Here is an 18,385-nt window from a genome sequence, read left to right on the forward strand (position 1 = left end):
ATCTGCTCTTCATATTTCCTAAATTTTGTGTTTGTTGAAATCTTACTGTAGTTAAGATCATGTTTGGTACTGAATACTTACTTCAGAATGCAGCACCTGTTGAAAACTAGAAATTTAACTGAAACAAGAAGTGACAGAGCTTCATGCTGCTCAGCTGCCTAAGTTCTGCCTGCTTTTGAGCTGGAAGCAGTTAAGTACTGTGCCTGCAAAGGCTTGGCGTGCTGTGGTTAGAACCTCTGAGTGCTATCGCAGTGGAAATGGCACTGGATTTTATTGAATCTTCTTTTGCAGTGTCGAGTTAACTAAGTGTATTGGGCACCGTTAATTCAATGAAATGCTAATGAAATGTTCCAAATATCTTTTTATATAGGTTTTGCTCCAAAACGGACAGCGGCCTCTACGGGTTTGATTCCAATTTATTAAATGCTTTTACTTCTTTCACCCGCTTTCTCTGGTGTAGGGAAAGGCTTCGTTGGGCTTTATTATCACCGAGGTGACTATGTCCTCCCTTAATAAGGAAATAAGCTGTAGTATAACATGATATATTCACACCTTTCTGCTCCTAAAAACAAGTCTCTTGTTTCTATACTTACTACTTCCAGCATGTTTGCTTTTTTTCTTTTGTTCCTTAGTCTCAGTGTTTTCATTTTTTTTCATGTTTCATTTCTCTTTGTTTAGCCAAGTTGACAACCCAGAATACCTAAGGAAATCGGGATGGTGCAGAAAACAATCACGTAGTCTGTAAAAACAAGCGGCTTTGCCTTAAGATGTTTCTGCTTTTGTCTGTGTAAGCTTTGGTCTCTGTCTCTGGGTAAGAAGTGTGTGGTACATATTGAAGAGAGATGCACAGTTCTCAGGCCATCGGCTGAGGGCTGCAGAAATACAACAGTAGATCAAAGGTGAGGTGCGCAACTGGATGAGGTGGTGGTTTTATGGACTGAGAAAGTTCAACTCCAGAGTTGGGACTAAGAACAAAGAACAGATGCCAGCAAAGTGATTGTCTGTGAAAAGAGCCTTTTAAAAGCTGTGTGACAGTCCTCAGGGAGTGAACTAGATATTCCTTACCTCTGCTTTCAAAGACATTTTTGATTGCGATTAGATCACTGCCAGTTCTGCAAGATCTGAAGTTCTTGACATACCTTGCTGTGGTCATGGACTGTCTCAGAAGATCAGTGTTTTAATGCTGGTTTCTGGCATGTATTTCTGACTTACGGAGTGTCTGTAATAATCCCTTCCCTTCTGAAACTTTCTGCTTCCCTTTCTCCCAACATACTCAAATGGTTTAGGTCTATGTAGGAAATCAACATGTTTTTTTTAAATGCCAGATATTTTGGCCACTACTCTGCCTACTTTAAGCCTGCAGTTATCAAGTATGTTGGGTTAAATGCTTCTGTTACAGTAAGTGTTTCCAAAACCTCTTTTTATGTTGGCCTTTTCCTAGGAAGGAGTATTTCTTTCCTTCTCAATTAGCGTCACCATTGTCTTTGCAAGTGATCAATCTCTGGTGCATATTGAAATAATGATTCTTTTTCTTTCAGTTAACCAAATAATGAACAGAGCTTTCATTGGTTTGCTTTTTTTTTTTTTTTTTTTAGCTCTAAGATGTTGGCAATGATTGCACTGACAGATGTCACACTGAAAATGCAACGTGACTGTAATTTTTGCAATCTTAATTTCTAGCAGTTGTTCTCCATTCCCCCTGCTTTTGCTGTTTGCTTCCCTTCGTCTCCCCTCCCAGAAATACAGTTTAGCATTTCAGGCGTGGATGGCTTCTTTTCCCTCTGGCCTTTCTTGAGGCCCTGTGACCATGTCTTCTTTCAGCTGTGGCTGGGCTACTCCTGCAAGTTCCCCATTATCAGAATGGACCAACATCTTCTTAAACTGGCCAGGCCATGGGAAGTTACGCCTGCAGTGTGATGCAGAGACCTGAATCTCTGGTACGCTGTGTTGGAGTGCTCCATCCGGCTCAGCCTGCTGGCCATGGTGGCTCTGCATTGTTGCTCCGGGCTGCCAGCCTGCTGTGTGAGGAACTGCCTGCAGCTGTGGGGACAGCAGCACTGCCCCGACTTGCTGAAGCTCAGGAGACAGGATTTAGCCTTGATCCTTTTGTCTAATTAGCCCTGTCTTTCATCTCTTTTACGTACAGTGAGAGATGAGCTAATGAGTGTGAGTGCAGTGTATTCTGTAAGCTTCCTCCCCTGCAAGTCAGCCTGTGCGTGAGCTAACTGGCTTGATCGTAAATGGATGAGGATGTGGTTACCTGAGCAGCTGAGTGGCAGACCGGGAGGCAGATGGCATAGCTGGACACTTGCAGTAGGTGGCTGGGAGGATGACATCTTCAGACAGAGCGGATGTATAAACGCAGCTTGAACGTGTTCTCACCTCCCTGTTGTGACAAGTGATGTGCCAGGTCTTGCTCTGATCTTGCTCTGCTTGGGTACCCAGAACAGATAAGCAGTAAAGCAGTGTGCTGAGCTGTGTTTTAACTGCTGGAATTGACTTTGCAAACTGTTGTTTCCCTCTTTCTATAGCTGTAAAGGACCAGATGCAGGAAATGGTGATACAGCCACAGTGACACTAAGTGAGAAGGTTGAAGGGTTGGCAGTAGTCTAATCCAAAAATCTTTGAATCCTTGTTGTGTAGACTTTAATAAAAAATTCTATTTCTTAATTGTAGCTTATCTTGACTACTGTTCTATTTCATATGAAATTGGTTCCTTTTATTACCTGTTACAGGGGACCTGTTTCCTGCGCACACCTACTGGCATTTGTTTACCTTCATTGCAGCGAGCTGCAGTGACTTGCAGCAAGCCCAATGTAGGATGACAGTATTTTTTTCTGCATAGTTGATGGGGAGCATTTTTTCTTTTGTTTGTTTTAAAGGCTTGGCTAAAAACTTTGTTTACTACTCAGTTGGAAAACTGAGGCCAAACAGTGCTTCAACATTTACTTGACTGTTGACTAACACCTGTAACACTTCTCTGCCCAGATGCTCATAGTAAAGCCCTTTCCTGTTCAAGCAAGCACTTATAAAACAACAAAAACAACCTTTGGGATGCACAAGGCTAACTAAGATGGTTCGATATCTCTTTTCCTGACACACAGAATAAGGGCTTAGTTTAATGAAGCATAATTGGGCCATGGAAGTTGCTGGCTGTTTTGCACTGATACAATGTGACAGAACAGTGAGCCTGTCTCTGGCATGGACATGCATTTTGTCAGGTTCATTTGGATAAGCACATGTCCTGAACGAATCCCACTGCTGGGAAACTGGAAGAGAAGGCTTAAGTGAAGACCTCTGTTTACAGCTGTGGCTAGGCACGGGTGCCAGTCTTAGCATCTTTAGGTTAGGCTTTCTGTTCCACAAACTTTTCTACAGCTTTATGCTAAGCATTAATAGTTTCATGTGTAAAGCTTGAGTTGAGCATCTTTACATGTTTTGTGCCCATCAGTGACATCTTTTTTTATGTGGGTTAAGATGCATCAGGTTCATCAGTAGCAGTGGTGCTTGAGTGACAAGCTTATCAGAAACACAGGTGTAAGAGTTGCATGGGAACATATTTAGGACTTCTGTACTGAATCACAGAGATTCTAAAAATATTAATTACCTTATTAGATCTAGATTATGTGGGGCACACGAAGATCTATATATATGGTGACACATTCCCAGAGGCAGGAGTTGCTTGTGTTGACCCTGGCTGGCTCTGCCAGGTGAGCAGTGATGCTGTTGTGCAAAGCCTGAGCTGACAGCAAAAGAGCTGCTGCAGCTGTCCTAGGGGAGCTGGGGCACTGATACAGAAAGGAGTGAAGTGAAAGAGAAAGAAAGGTGCAAGGGGGATGTCCACAACCTGGTTAGAGAAAAAAGTCCCAGTTACCATCCTGGGATTGTCTTCGTACATAGTTGTGTGTCTGTATTGAGTGAGCATGTTTGTAAGGGTGGGAATAGGAACCAGTGCCAGGATGCTTGCTGCCGTTCTCTGAGCACTTGCTGAAGTTCATGAGATAGAAAAAACAGTGCCTTACAGTTCTAGATTTTGTCACATGCTACATGAGGAGACAAAACCAACTCTTTTTTTTTGTGATGGAAAGATAACACATGGCTGTTGCTTTATGCTCAAGGGAAATGGCTTTGCTTTTTATGTTGTAATATGTTGAAAGCTCATTACAGTCAGTTAGCATGTGTTGTGCCCTGGGATGTGCTGATGTGAATTCTGAAATGCTGTTAGCTATGTAAGGTAAATCTTCCAAGTTCTGAGTTATCTTTAATCCTTTCAGCTAATGGTAACTGAGCAATGTATGTAATCACAAAAATGGTGGAGTGGTCAGTGTTTATTATGTCATCTCTGGAGTTATCAGTCACTCAAAATGTTTCTGTCCTTTTGTAGGCAGCAAAATGAATGGTCAGTAGCAAAAGGTTAAGAATGATGAAATATTTTGACTCCAACTTCCGTGAAGGAAGACAGTAGCTGGGTCCTGTATTTATTATCTGCTCTTTTCTGTGACGTGTGAGAACAGTACATGCTCCAGTTAGTCAGTTGTCAGTAATAATCAATCTTTGGATAGATGCGTAGTTATAAAACACAGCAAAATCCATGATCAGATTTTGAGCTCTCAGAATTCAAGCACGTTAATTTGTTAGACTTGTTATGGATGGGGATGGTGCACTTTGCGTGGGAAGGGCTGCTGGATGTCATCTGGTTTGAACCCCAGTAGTTTTGGAGGGAGTCTTCAAAATTCTGTTGTAAAGGAGCACTTGGGCTGCTGACTTCTCAGTTAATTGCAACGCTGAATTTATTATGTCAAGTTTCTGACTGAACTGATTTTTACAAGTTGAGAGCCCACATGCTGTGTCTATTGCTGCTCCCTGTGGGCAGGGAAGGAGGATGAGGAGCTTCACTCCTGGGGGCCTCATCCTGCTGTTGTCAGCCTCTGTGTTTGTGAGCTGGGTGGAGGCAGTGTGTGGGCTCACACAGTGGTGCTGCTGTCCTGGTTTTTGGGATGCTGCAGGCGGTGTAGTCTGGGTCTGCAGAGGAACTGCTGTGCTGTATGCGCATGAGATGCACACCTTTGCCTTTCTCATCTTACTTTTGTGTCTTCTAGCTTACAGGCTTTGTGCTGAAGTATGCAATCTGAGGCTTTGCTGCTTTTACCATCAGCACTGTTTTCACCCGCAGAGCAGCGCTCAACTACTGAGTCCTTTAAGTTGACCTGCCCTCTAGCCTCTGTATGCGGGTAATAAATGTGATGAGACGTGTCAGTAAACAAAAGAAGAACAGAGTGGGGGAATGGTAGAAAGTAGGTTAGGTCGTATACTTTGCTGTATATTTTAATGACCCAACTGTTTTTTTTTTGCATGCTAACTTTCCCTGGAAAGTTGCTGGTTACTTACATGTAGGTTGACCTCTGATCAGTAATTCCCTCTGTGATGAGGGAACGAATGGATGGGATGCAGAAGGGTCTTATTTAAATTTCAAGGTTATCCCAGAAGGGAAAAAGTAACTCATTGTATTTCTAAAATCATTTGAATTATAAATTTGTTGCCACGTAGTGCTGTGCATGGGAAGCATTGGAACAGCTGGCTCTGGTTGCATGATGGGAACAGCTAAAACAATCAGCTTGGTAGCTGAAGGTGGAGACTTCATTTCCTTTGAATGCTTCTGCATGTGAACGAGCTTTTAGAAATAATTCAGAGAACTAATGAAATGGTCATAGTAAACCACTGCATTCATATCATTTTGTTGGAGGATAAACTTTGTAAGCTTTTGACAGCAGTTAAAGTATATTATATAATGTTCCTCTAAAAATAGAAAGATAATTTTTTTTTCTGTTCTGAATTATTACTTCAGTTGAATGTGGGGCACAAAAGATCTGTTTGTACCTTAGCATGTAATTTGTTGATTTGTAGGCTATCCACCAATTGGGGTATTTTAAACTAGTTTGCAATACAAGAATATTTAGGTGAAGAGTATATATTTGCCTGTAGCCCATGCTGGCAGCTGGTGTTCGGGGGGAAGCTGACATCCAGAATAACAGCACTGAGCTCCAGTCTTACTGGCCTTAGATGGCCCTGACTTGCAAGTATCATGCCGATAGAGGTTGCAGTCCCAGTGTGTGTAAATACCCCTCAGAAGCAAAGGTTATTGTAATGTTGGTTGTGCAGATCTGTTTAATAACGCTGGTCTGAAAGTGTGTCCACTCAAGCTGGATTCCATGATCCTTGCAGTCCCTTCTAACTCAGGATATTCTGTAAAACCGGTTTCTTAATTTCATTCAACAGACTTTTTTTTTCTAGATGAAACCTGTGACTTGAATATGTTTCAGAGAAAAATATCTGCTGAACTCTTGTGTGGGACATCTGTGACTTCTCAGTTCTCAGTGCCCCCTTCATCGTCAGCGTAGAAATGCTGGAAATGCACGAAGTCGTGGGCTCTCTTCATACTTCCCCAGCTTTCGTTTTGAGGATGGCAGTACTTGTGACTGCTTTCCACGTGCATCCCAGACCAACTGGGTGCTGAGCAGCACCATCCTTAGGCAGATTGGAATCGAGTTGTTAAATAAGTCATGGCTGCCGGAGTCAGCGCTGGCCTGTGGCCATCTCTTCATGGGAAGGGAGCAAGCAAGCAGAACTCCTCCTGTGCTAAAAACCCGGAGTCCTGATGAGAAGTCAGTCTAGATGGTTTGAAACCAAAGCTTTGAGTTCTCTAAGTGAAGTAAATTGATACTGGTTTTGAAAGAAAGAAAGGAGATGTTGAATTCATTTTTGCTCACAGAAAAAAATCTGATCTTGTGTAATATTTGGAGTGTGTGCTGTCTCATCTTCATACTCCTTTTTGTGGGTAGGCAATAATGAACTGTACTGCACATCACATCATACACTTGAATATCTGTTGACATGATTAGAGTTCTTAGCCTCTAACATGCATTTAAATGTGGCACTTGGGTTCAGAAATGTTGTCTGTAATACCACGTGTGCTTTGGATGCTAGTACAGTGTTCCTTGTGCATGAAAGCACAAGTTCTCTAATTTTTTAATTATGGGATTCTCTTCTGGTTTGTGGCTTTAAACACTGTAATGTTGCTTCTTCCTTTGTTCACCTATTAAATGTTTCTGAATGCTCTTTCTACTTTTAGCAGCAGTAGAGGGAAAGGTTAGGTTTTATTGGCCAATAATTATGAAACTGTAATAGAAATAACTAGCACTAAGCTGTTGGTTTTTTTTTTTGCTGTTTCTCTGTCATTTTAAACAGATGATTCACAATTACATGGAGCACTTGGAAAGAACCAAACTTCATCAGCTAACAGGGGGTGATCAGTTAGAATCCACAACGCACAGTAGAATTAGGTAAGCTATTTATTATGCTCTCACCCTGAAATGAAAGAAAAATCCATTCGTTTGTGTTTGCAAGACTTTGTCCTTTAATCCTACAACAACGATTTGGCTGAATCAGGAAGATTTGTTGTATGATTGGAATGCAGCAAGAGAATAGTGTAGAAATCAGTAGAGAAAAGCTTTTGCTGTTGTACTGCTGAACGTTGAGATATATCCTTTGTATGCTATCTTAATTTCAGCTCTTTTGGGTGTTTGCTTGAAGGTAGGTATCAAAAAATATCCCGGAATAATTGCAGTCCGCTGCTGCTTTGTGTACAGGTTGATGGAGGTGGGTATCTTGATACTCACTTGTTCTGGGGGCTTGATGTGAATACATTATGCAGATTTGCAGCTTTCCAGCCTATGAGCTGCGTGCGGAAGGAGGGGAGATCAGCTCTGGGCTGGCTGTGCCTGCGTCCGCATCAGTGCTGCGAGGAGCTCCGGCGCGAGGGGGGAGGAGAGGTGATGTCATTGCTGTGGAGCTGCTGCAGAAGAGTGGAAAGCTGCTGCTGATGGCATTGTTTTTGTGGCAGCGGCTGAATGACAGACTTTGCCGACAAAGATACACCCCTGGCCCCCGCGTAGCCGCCTCGGTCCCGGCGTTTCACCATGCCAGCGCAGCGCCATGAATCCCGGATGCATGCTGCTATTTGTGTTTGGCTTCGTTGGCGGGGCGGTGGTCATTAACTCGGCTATCTTGGTGTCTCTCTCTGTTCTGCTGCTTGTGCACTTTTCTATTTCTACTGGCGTGCCAGCTCTGACGCAGAACCTCCCAAGGATACTCAGGTACTCTGACCCACTGAACCTTGGCTGCACGAGCTCTCGCTTTTTCTCTGCTTTCTTTCCTTTTCAAACAGGGAGAGCAAGGATCACTGAAAGATGTCGACTGTGCGTGAATTTCAAATTCTTTTATAACTGTAATATTTATGGACAGGGATGTGGTAGTATGGTCATTGCACACTGGAATTTATTTGCCTTTTGTTTAAGCAAGTACGAGATCTGCCTGTATTTTTCCTTTTAAAGAAAGCTATTACATTGATCTATAGTAATCTGCAAAAAAAGCTGAAGTGAATGTCACGGATAAAGCCTGCGTTTGTTGTGTTATTAGCTGCTTACGGGCTGGATGTGTGTAGCCATAAACACATGCATACTGAAGCCTTATGCTAACACATTTCATTCCTTTTTAATTTAATAAGTTATAGAATATTCTCAAATTGATAGACTGTTCAAATACCTTATAATTGCTCTTTAAAAAAAAAATAACCTTGGTTATTGGCTGGGGGGGGAAAAAGTCTTTCCTCATTTAGGCATTAGAGCTCTTACAGCCTATTCACTATTGTTCAGCCAAATGTTATCCTCTCCCCGTTTTTCTGTACTTGTATGGCACACTGCCAGCTCTGCCCTCCCTCACACTACGTTCTGTGTCCTGGTTGCCTGGAGCAGAAGCAGGCATACGTTAGAATATGGTTACCAGAAGTAACATTTATGCTTTTTACCAGAATTACAGAAGGAGGAAACTGGAAAATTTGAAATGTAGCTTTCTGACCTGAAAACTTGGAGTACTTCAAAATTTAATAACAAACTTTATTGAAAGAGAGGAGAATGCTGAAAGTGTCCTCTAAAATAGCCATGTGACTTTCTGTAATACATGGTGAGTGTGGATGTTGTATGGGAGAATGCTTTTCAACCCAAGTCTGAGCACAGGAACGTTTTTCTGAAGGTTTAAAATCTATCAGTAGATGAAAGACTGTAATGCAGCGTAAAAACATGCACTCTAAATACAGAGAAATAAAGTGTTTGTAACTCTCTAGACTGATTTAGTTGTTAAGGCTGTATTTGTTTAAAAAAGGGCAGAAAACAAACCCAGACCACAACAAAAGCAGCAGAGCAAAATACTGAGCTTCAATTCAGGTAACTTTTTCAGGCTTCCTATATTTAAGCAGTCAGATGGTTTAAGAAAATTTGTTCTTCACGATGAGCTTTTGCTTCCCAGGTGAACGTATGTTGGATCCAAATGGTTTTTGGAAGCTATGCTTTTCCTGGCTCATCTTTTCCCAGTAATGCATCTAGGAGTTACAGGAATTTAAGCTCAGTTCCTTAGCTCATTATTCATATGAAAACAGTAAAGATGTAGGATGAAGGAATTTAATTGTAAACCAGTTGTGGCTTTTTTACCATTAGTGGCTTATTACAGCACAGCATCTGGCTGCATATTCTGAAGGTTCCTGGAAATGCCTCAATATGTTGTTTCTGAGTATTAGTTTAGGATTTTAAAACATCAGCCTGCCTTCTGCTCACTGTCCTATTTTCAGGTACTTCTTGGACGTGGAGGCAGTACAAGGGGCTCTTTGCTCTCTAGGCAGCAGCCGTTAAATAAGTTGAGACTGCTTCAGTCTAATTAGATCACTTAATGCAGGCATCCTCACAGTAAGCCCTAATTTCCAACAGAAGCTTCTTTTCAGGCTTCATTCACCTTGCAGTTCTGCAGTGCACCTGAACTGCTTTTTTAAATGGATGAAAAAAGGATGATAAAATGTATAGAAAACTATTCCTCAAAGAAGCGCTCTTCAGTTGGGAACTGTTTTTCTGCTCCCCGTTTTGTCCAGATTCCCCCTTCTGACACGCACAAAGGAGATGAGCTTTGTGGTTGTCCTGCAGGCAGCTCTGTTTGCTCTGAGTCGCTGCAGGAGGCGTTTTGGAGCGCAGGGCTCTGCACAATGCGCCTTTATGGCTGCCCTTCTTTGAGGCTGAAGGGATCTTTTTTTTTTTTTTTTTGCTGCTCAACTTCTCAACCAATGGCATGTCTTCAGCCTTTCTTTTATCATAATTTAAGCTTCTGTCGTCTTTTGTTCACAGTGGAGTTGTGGGAAATGTAAAGAAAAGCAGCGACAGCTGGAATCCAATCCTTTAGTTCTTTGGCCATTATTTTCCTGAATGCTTTTCAGCAGAGTTACTGCTCCAACAACTATCAACTATCTGATGCTTTTTATTTTGTAACCCGGACTGATTTTTGCATTACTTGCTTTGCTGCACATTTTGCTCTAATTCTGAATTTCCAGCTGAAGTTGGACCAATGTTTATGAAAGACCAAGGTGTGTGCACGTAAGAATTTCCAGACATCCCTAACAGCATCTTCATACCTGTCTTCTGGGAAGGTTCTTGACGAACAAAATCACTTACTATTCACATAGAGCATTTTTTGATGATGTCAAAATCTGCCAAATGGCACTTGGCTGCTTGATTGCTAAATAATTCTATTTTATTAATCTCTCCTTGACTACCTTCTTATCTAGGCTTAAAAAAAAAGCTTAGTTTTTCCTATGCTTTTCAATATTGCCTTCTGTGCTTTTCCGTATATCTTGTATGTAGTCACTAATTCTGCTTAGAAGTCTGAGGTTATGTTTATTTTGTGAAAAGCCTTGTAAAAATTGCTGTGTGACTGAGATTTGACTATCCTTGTAATGCTGAAATACATGGGATATTTCAAATGCTCGTATTTTCTTTGTATCTGCAGGGACACCTGCAGTGCTTTCTCTTGAGAAAAGTAATCTCCCATCGCTTGTGTGCGTTTATCTTCTGTCTTCAGTGTACTTAAAGGTTTACTTGAGTTTCACTAGTTGATTATGGCTCTTTTTTTCTGTATTTCATTGTTCTGTCTGAACAAATCCTCTGTTTTATCTTAATGCTATGCCCAGCTGATATTATACGTTCTCAGGGCTGGCTGTAGCATCCTATGGATTGCGTTCTACACAATGTTTTTCCCTCATGCTGCTAAGAAGGCCTTTTTGTTCACTGATAACGTTACTGATAGCAAGATTGGATATGGGAACGTTTGGGGAAAATGCAACATGTGAATCTTTGGAACTTTGAAATGTTTGTTGAGGAGAAGTGACAAAAGATAGCAAAGAGCAGGGATGAAGTTCTTTGCCTTCCTTACTGATGAAGTCAAGCTGAAGCTGTAGTTGTGATGTGAAACCAGTGCTGCTGCTCGCAGAAGCAGAGTGGTGTGGTAGCACTGGCTGCTCGTCTCTAGCTTTTCTCAAGCTTTTGTATGACTGGAGGGTGAAGCAGAGTTGAACTGATGTTTGTTGAAATGATGGCATTTCTGCCTTGGCTGGCTTTGACTCTGGTAATTCCCTGACCTGTTTGTTTTTCTTCATGTTACACAAGTTCATATAAGTAAAGTGACCCTAAAGTCAGACTTCAGGATAATAGCTTGACTTTCCCAAAGGCTTCAGTTAATGATTAAGTTGAAGTTTTCTGGGGGTGTATACAAAAACAAGTGCATTGTGGTGTTTTCAGTGGTTGATGAAGACTAATCTTCCAAAGTTGACATTTTCATCTGTTTGTTCTGTTTCTGTAGAACTTCAGTTTGCAATAGATTAGATTTGGTGCCATCAGTACTACTGCCTAAAGCCATGGAATAGCCTATTTACAATCAAATAATGCAAAAGGAAAAATTAGTATATGCTGTAATGCAAACTGCATATGCTGTGTTCTGTATTAAGTAGAGAAAAGCATATGCATGTTTGACCCGTAATCTTAGAACTTCCCTACTGATTTCAGAGGCATACAGCAAAAGGCGTGTGACTGAAATGGCTGATATCTGTCTCTTTCCAACAGAAAGGAGCGGCCGATATCGCTGGGCATCTTCCCACTGCCTCCTGGAGATGCACTGCTCACACCTGAAGCTCAGAGAGAAGCAGGGGAAACACCTGGGTCGGAGCACTGGAAATTCCATGAGCTAAGCCAGCCACGGTCCCACACAAGCCTGAAGGTAAGTGATCAGTGTCTTGTGCTTCAGGAGGAACCCCGTGAACAAGGTATGGTTCGTTGCTGGAGGGAGGGGAGGGAAGGAATTGAAAGGGAGGAGGTAGAACTGTGACTTATGTTTGTGCAAACCGAATAAGGTGTGGTAATTCAAATGAGTTTCGAGAGTAGAAACAGTTTGGGGTGCATTTTCCAAACAAGTGGTAATACAGTTCTTGTATTCACAAGTGTTTTTTCCTGACTAAGGACCATTTCCAAAGGTCACTAGCTTGTTCTCTACTGACCAGATATGTAAATAGAGTAAGCAGATCTGCTGATTTAACATTCTTCTGGAGAGAAAGCTTGGATTACTATATATTCTGAAGCAGCCTCTGCCTACTTGAACACATAGTATGGGTATACCACAGAGGTGGGTGACCAAACTTTCCTAAATTAGCCTGTGATATGATTTCCCTTACATGTAGCTTGGCTGTAATTCCTCCAATTGTCCTGCGTTCCAGCAGTGGGAGGGTGGCACAGAGCAAGCTGCAGGAAGAGAGAAAATGCTGGAGTGCAGCAAGTCTGGAAGTGCACAGTGGGTCTGGAAGTGCAGCTTGAGGAACTCCAGGACATGTAATCTCTGCCTCCTTATGTTAGTGAAAGGGTTTGAGGAGAAGGGATGCACTGTTATTTCTGATACGTGGAGATTAAGTGATTTAGTCTCCTCCGAATTGAAACTAATTACCAGTGTGAGAATACTAAACTGATAAGAAAAAAAAAAAAGCTCTGCAGAAATACCTGAAACTCAGACTTTTTTTCCCCGAGAGGTCATATGGAAGTAATGGGAAGTGTGAGTAATGATTGATTATAAACAAATATCAGTGGCAGCAAGAGTGAGAGTCTAAAAACTTGTCACTCTTGGCTAGGGCCATGTTGGATCTTAAAATCTTCCTATTCCCTTTGTCCCACGCCAATTAATTTAAGTAAATTGACAGAGGTCTCCCTTTAGGAGAGCTGATTGAGATACAGATTACATAAAACCAGGAATAGGTAGGGATGGGATACAAAGGGACGTTTTTGATTCTTTGCTCAGAAAACTACACTGATTACCATATGTTGTCATAATAGGCTTCTTGTTGTATCTCCTCTCAAAATAGTTAACTGTTAAAAACAGTTGTTGGCGAACAGTACGAACTGTGATCGTTTAAACCTATTTATTCTAAGTTGCCTTGGTCCAGAACAGTTTCTTGGGTGTGAGTATAAACCAAACAAACACAGTAGTTTAATGAGCAGTGTTTATTGGGGGGGGAGAGGGGGATAACCCTGAAATAAAATTCAGCAAACAGTAAAGTCAGAAGTGTAAAATATGACATAACTTGAGATTTCTGTAAGCCAAGGACCATCCTCTTCAGTGTTTTCTTTTGTACTTCAAGCCATTTTTCTTGAGCTTTGCATGCGAAAGTTGGTGGTCAGTCCATGCTGCAGCAGTTAGTGAATGCTTTTGGAATACAAAGATGTAGAAATGTTTGAACAGAGCCAACAGCTCTCTTGAGGTTTTATTCTGTGTTTGTGAGAACTCTGGATTCCCATGGGAAGGGCATTGTTCCCTCCCTTCTGTAAGTGCCTGCTGAATCACTCGGCTGTCGGCAGCTGGACTGTACCTATTCGAAAAGCTAGCTGGGGAGTAGTGTCTTTTATTTTTAATGGACACCAAGTATCTCATGTAACACCTTAATATATGGGTTTTGCTGCCTTGAATGACTACACAGTAAGTTATTCTGAAGGTGTTTGGTGGTTGAGATTTCTGAATAATTTTGTCAGAACATTAAACAATAATAGCTTGTTCTGGAATTTACTACCAAGGGGATGAAAATGAAGTAATTGATAGGAAGATGCTTGAAGCAGCAGAGTTTGTGTCTAAGCAGGAATGTTACTGTTGTTACTGTTACTGTGAGATGCAGGCTTTTCATTTATCCAGGTATATGTGAACGTGTAGCTTCCTCCTCGCTCTGATGAACTGAAGTCTTATCTGGCAAGGAAGAAGCAGAAGTAAAAAAAATTTTAAAATGACAACTCCTGGTAACCTTATACTTGACACAAATGAAAGAAGACATGTCTCTATTCAGGTCTCTGTTCTTTAGTGAGGCTGACAATTCATCTTCATTTTGTTCTTGAAAAAGAACGCAAGAAATACAATAAATTAAAGCATCACAAAATATGAAGTTTTATCTCATTAAGTTTTGCTGGTGACAGTGTCCTAAATGGACCAGTTTGTGTTCATATCTGCAGTGAGATCTTGTTCACTGGTATGCTGCTGTTCAAGTGATAGTTAAGATGTCTGAATGCTAATACAGTTCTCTATGCTATATTTTTATACCAGTTAAATACGTGTTCTGCACCAGTGCTTCTGAATTTGTTCTTAAAGAAGTTATTTTAAGACATCATACATGTTTTGAATAAGTACAGATTCTAGAACAGCTTTGGAAAGACTGTCAGCAATTCACTTTTCAGCTAGAAGAGTTACTGATGGTGATGCAGCCTGCTGTCTGCGAGGCTTAACTGGAAAACCTAATAAACTTGTTGATATACTTTATTAATTTAGATATTGAAAAAGCATGGAAGTAAGGATGTGTGTTATGTAGCTATAATCTCCTTAACAGGAGTGAAAAACCACACCCATAGTCTAAAGATGCATTTGGTGGGTACAGAATGAAGGTATTCTTTCTATTTCTGCTTCTTTATATTTGCATGTTCTTCAGCAAAATGCAGGCATTTTATTACTCGTCCCTTAATGAAGAGTGTAACTCTTCCAGTCCTCCTTGTTTTTATTTTTTTTCAATAATTGTTCCATTTTAGGATGAGCTCTCTGATGTTAGCCAAGCAGGCTCAAAAACCACTACTCCAGCATCCACAGCTGCTTCAGATGTACCTGCACTGCCTGCTGAAACTCCTCAAAAGGAAGATGCTGAAGGATTTGCTAAGGACACAGACATGCAGAATGAGAAGCCGGACATAAGCAAGAATATTGAAGTACAGGTAGCTCAAGAGACAAGGAATGTGTCCACTGGTAAGCTGTGTTTCCTTTTTAGTGAGTTATCATTAAGGATCTCATGTAGTCATTGTGGAATTTCTTATTCTTGTGCCACAAATGACAAGTGTGTTTTTACTCTTTTTTTTTAGGTGTTCCTATCAGTGATTTGGTACAAGTCTGTTTTTTATTGGTGATGTTAGAATTGTTTCTGATGTTCCCATGTGAACAGCAGAAGTGGCACTCATCCAGGCAAAGTCTTGAAATGAGATAGATGTCTTCTCTGATAGGAATTAAGTTAAATTCAAGAGAAACTGGCTTAGAAATTCCAGTGTGCACCAGGATATCAAAATCCATGTATCTTTTCATGTGGTTACCTAAATAAGTCTTTAAATGAGTCTGTTAGGTTGATGGTCAACGTGGTATTATGTTTATGTAATGCCCTATCTCACAATTCACAGTGATTTTTGTTTTATTTAGACACCTTACTTACTTCTCTTTAGGTGGAAATGAAAATGAAGAAAAATCTGAAGTTCAAGCAATCATTGAGTCAACTCCAGAGCTGGATATGGATAAAGATCTCAGTGGATATAAGGGTTCCAGGTAAGTTGAATAGTGTGATTTGAGTAGGAAAAATAGTTTTAGAAGGTACCAGACTTCAGTTTCGAACTCATGACTTGTTTTGAATTTTTAAGACTGAGGTCATGCATTATATAATAAAATCTCCTACTTCTATGACCCTGTTTCTTTCCCCAAATTCCTCTGGAGGTTTTAAGTGTAACAGCAGTTCTTTAGTCTGTTTCTACACCTGAACCTCATTATACAGCAAACTTCAGAATGTTTCAGTATTCTTTCCGTGTTTTGATCAGAAGTTCTACTCCAGGAGGTCTTTTTCCCTTAAATCTAGTTTTCAAGATGCTTGTGTTTGTTGTGTTTGCCTTCCTGGCCTCTTGTGCTTTCTTTCATCTGCACATTTAAAATCTGGACTTATGACTGATTCTCAGAGTATTACAGCATTTTTTTTATCAGATTCTGAAGGAGGAATCCCAGTTGTAGCATGCCTGAGTCTGATTCTTTTGCAGGCTATTGCTTGTGGAGGGTAACATTAGAGAAGATATGAAAACAGAATTTGGGACTCTAAGCCAGAAGTTTCTGAAAATGTTACTTGTTTTTATGGGGAACTATTCATAGCAACATAAAGGGAACTTTCTTTGGAGTGGGAATATGTTTTTCTTCTGCCTTCTTGGTGATGTTTGTTTTATTTCTTTGCATAGCACTCCTACCAAAGGCATAGAGAACAAAGCATTTGACCGTAATACAGAATCACTCTTTGAAGAGCTGTCATCTGCTGGTTCTGGCTTAATTGGAGATGTGGATGAAGGTGCAGACTTACTGGGTAAGAAGGGTTATTTAATGATGCTGTTTACAGGAGTGTTCCTTGGGAGTGAAATGTTTCATTATACTTACTAGGTTTACTGTTAGGAGTAATTTAAAAGTATCTGAGTCTTATCTGAAGTTAATTAAATTGGAATTATGGAACAAAAAAAAGAAAATGTTGTCTTTCTTTAATCTTTTCGGGCACCAGATGTACTATTCTTTATTCCAGTTTTCCATATATGTTATCTGACAAAAGGATTTTGTCTTGAACTGAAGCAGTCTTTTTTTAGTGCTGGATAACTTAATGCTGGTTATGCCCATATGTAATTGCTTGGCTTTATCACAACTCTGTGGAATATGATTTGTAAGAAAATTACAGTATAATGCAGTGGTGGTAATTTGAGAATGAAGCTATTAATTAAAAGCAGGGAAGAGGGAAAGGAACATTTCTTCTTTCCCCATTGAACAGGTTGCTGCTGCTTGTATGCTCACTGAACAGGTTGCAGTTTTGGGGGATATGAGTTGATCAGGAGCAAAAAGGCCATTAAAAAATCTTTCTATAAATGATTACTGTCTAGTATTATCACAAGGGGGTTTTGATCATATCAGTGTTTAGGCTTCATTTTCCAGTTTGTAAAGTGCAGGTGCATCTCGTGTGTGCATGTGTTAGAAATGTATATAGAAAATCATTCAGCTTCTGTTATCTGACAGTGCAGAGGTACAGATGCATAGCATTTAGAATTACTATGTGTGCAGGTGAGTTTCTGGCTAAGCATTCCACCAGAAACCTACTTTACATCAAGCAGGGGACGTTTCTGAGACTATTTCCCACTTGGACTAAGAGACCTATTTTCAGTCTGAGAGAGGACTTCTCTTTGTTACTCTGTACTGCTTGGAATCCTGAGCAGGGAGAGCCATGCCATCCTTGCCAAATGTATTTCACCCAAACTCTTGCACTTTGTCATGTGGGCAGCTCGTGTCGCGTTCTGCGTGCAAAACCAGAGGTGCTGGAGAAGTAGTACAAACATTGGAACTTGTGCTCCTTATCTGCATGATAGAAATAAAATTTCTGTCCAGATTGCCTGATGATAAATACTTTGTTTTCCGTAGGCAAAAATAATATACTACTTAGCCTAATGTATCAGAGGTTTGTTATTGCCTTCCTTAGCACTTCCAGTAAAACCACTGCTGTTAGTATCAGTGTATGCAAAATGAACGTGCAGTAATGATTGTTATGCAGAATGTGATCTAATAGATGGACAACATAAAGACCATTTCACTTAAAACACAGCCATAGTCCAAACTACTTCGTACCACTCAGTAGCCACATCTGCATCCAGGGTAGCTGTGTTTCAAGCACTTGTTTTGAGGTCTGTGAAAGTAGTTAATTGGGATTCTCTAATGTTTTCTCTTGGGCTGCATACCCAGGGGAATATTCTGGTGTGTATGCTTCTCTTTTAAAAACAAATTGAAATTTGTTGCTTCTACAGTTAGGCGTTCTTGGCTGCTGCTCTCATGAAATACATTCTCTGCATTTTTCCCTGCTTGGTAACACTTTTTTTTTTTTTTTTTTTTTGCCCTTGCACTCCTTTGGCTTTCTAGTTTTTGGTCATTTGTTATAATGGATCCTGAAATGTGTTTGAAGTGGTCCTGGCTACTTCTGTGACTTCTGAAAATGTTTAGAAGGAGCTCTTGGAGTAACATCCCTCTACGGCTGCAGTGAATGGGTTTCTCCCATTATTAACAAAGTACCATCAGCCAATCTAACCTCCTTCAGTATTCAATATCATTTGTTTTTAATCTAAAACTTGAGGAATTTAGACTTGCATGTCTGTTTTTAGAGTAACCCTTTTAATTGTTATGA

General features: G+C 40.6%; 1 protein-coding gene across 4 annotated transcripts in view; it reads left to right on the top strand.

The window, feature by feature from the left end:
- The window catches only part of SPAG9 (sperm associated antigen 9), a 58,998-nt gene that overhangs the window by 15,983 nt on the left and 24,630 nt on the right, over positions 1-18,385 (top strand). For 2 of the 4 annotated variants that reach the window (XM_085240077.1, XM_085240078.1), the window contains exons 4-8: positions 7,246-7,340; positions 11,991-12,144; positions 14,973-15,183; positions 15,648-15,747; positions 16,419-16,540. In XM_085240077.1, the coding sequence (XP_085096203.1) occupies positions 7,246-7,340; positions 11,991-12,144; positions 14,973-15,183; positions 15,648-15,747; positions 16,419-16,540 (682 nt within the window). Of the gene's footprint in view, positions 1-7,245; positions 7,341-7,829; positions 8,154-11,990; positions 12,145-14,972; positions 15,184-15,647; positions 15,748-16,418; positions 16,541-18,385 lie in introns of those variants that run through there. The other 2 variants (XM_010721602.4, XM_010721603.4) reach the window with 2 other exon arrangements.

Source organism: Meleagris gallopavo, chromosome 20 (genome assembly GCF_905368555.1).
Source record: "Meleagris gallopavo chromosome 20, MGAL_WU_HG_1.1, whole genome shotgun sequence".
NCBI lineage: Eukaryota > Metazoa > Chordata > Aves > Galliformes > Phasianidae > Meleagris > Meleagris gallopavo.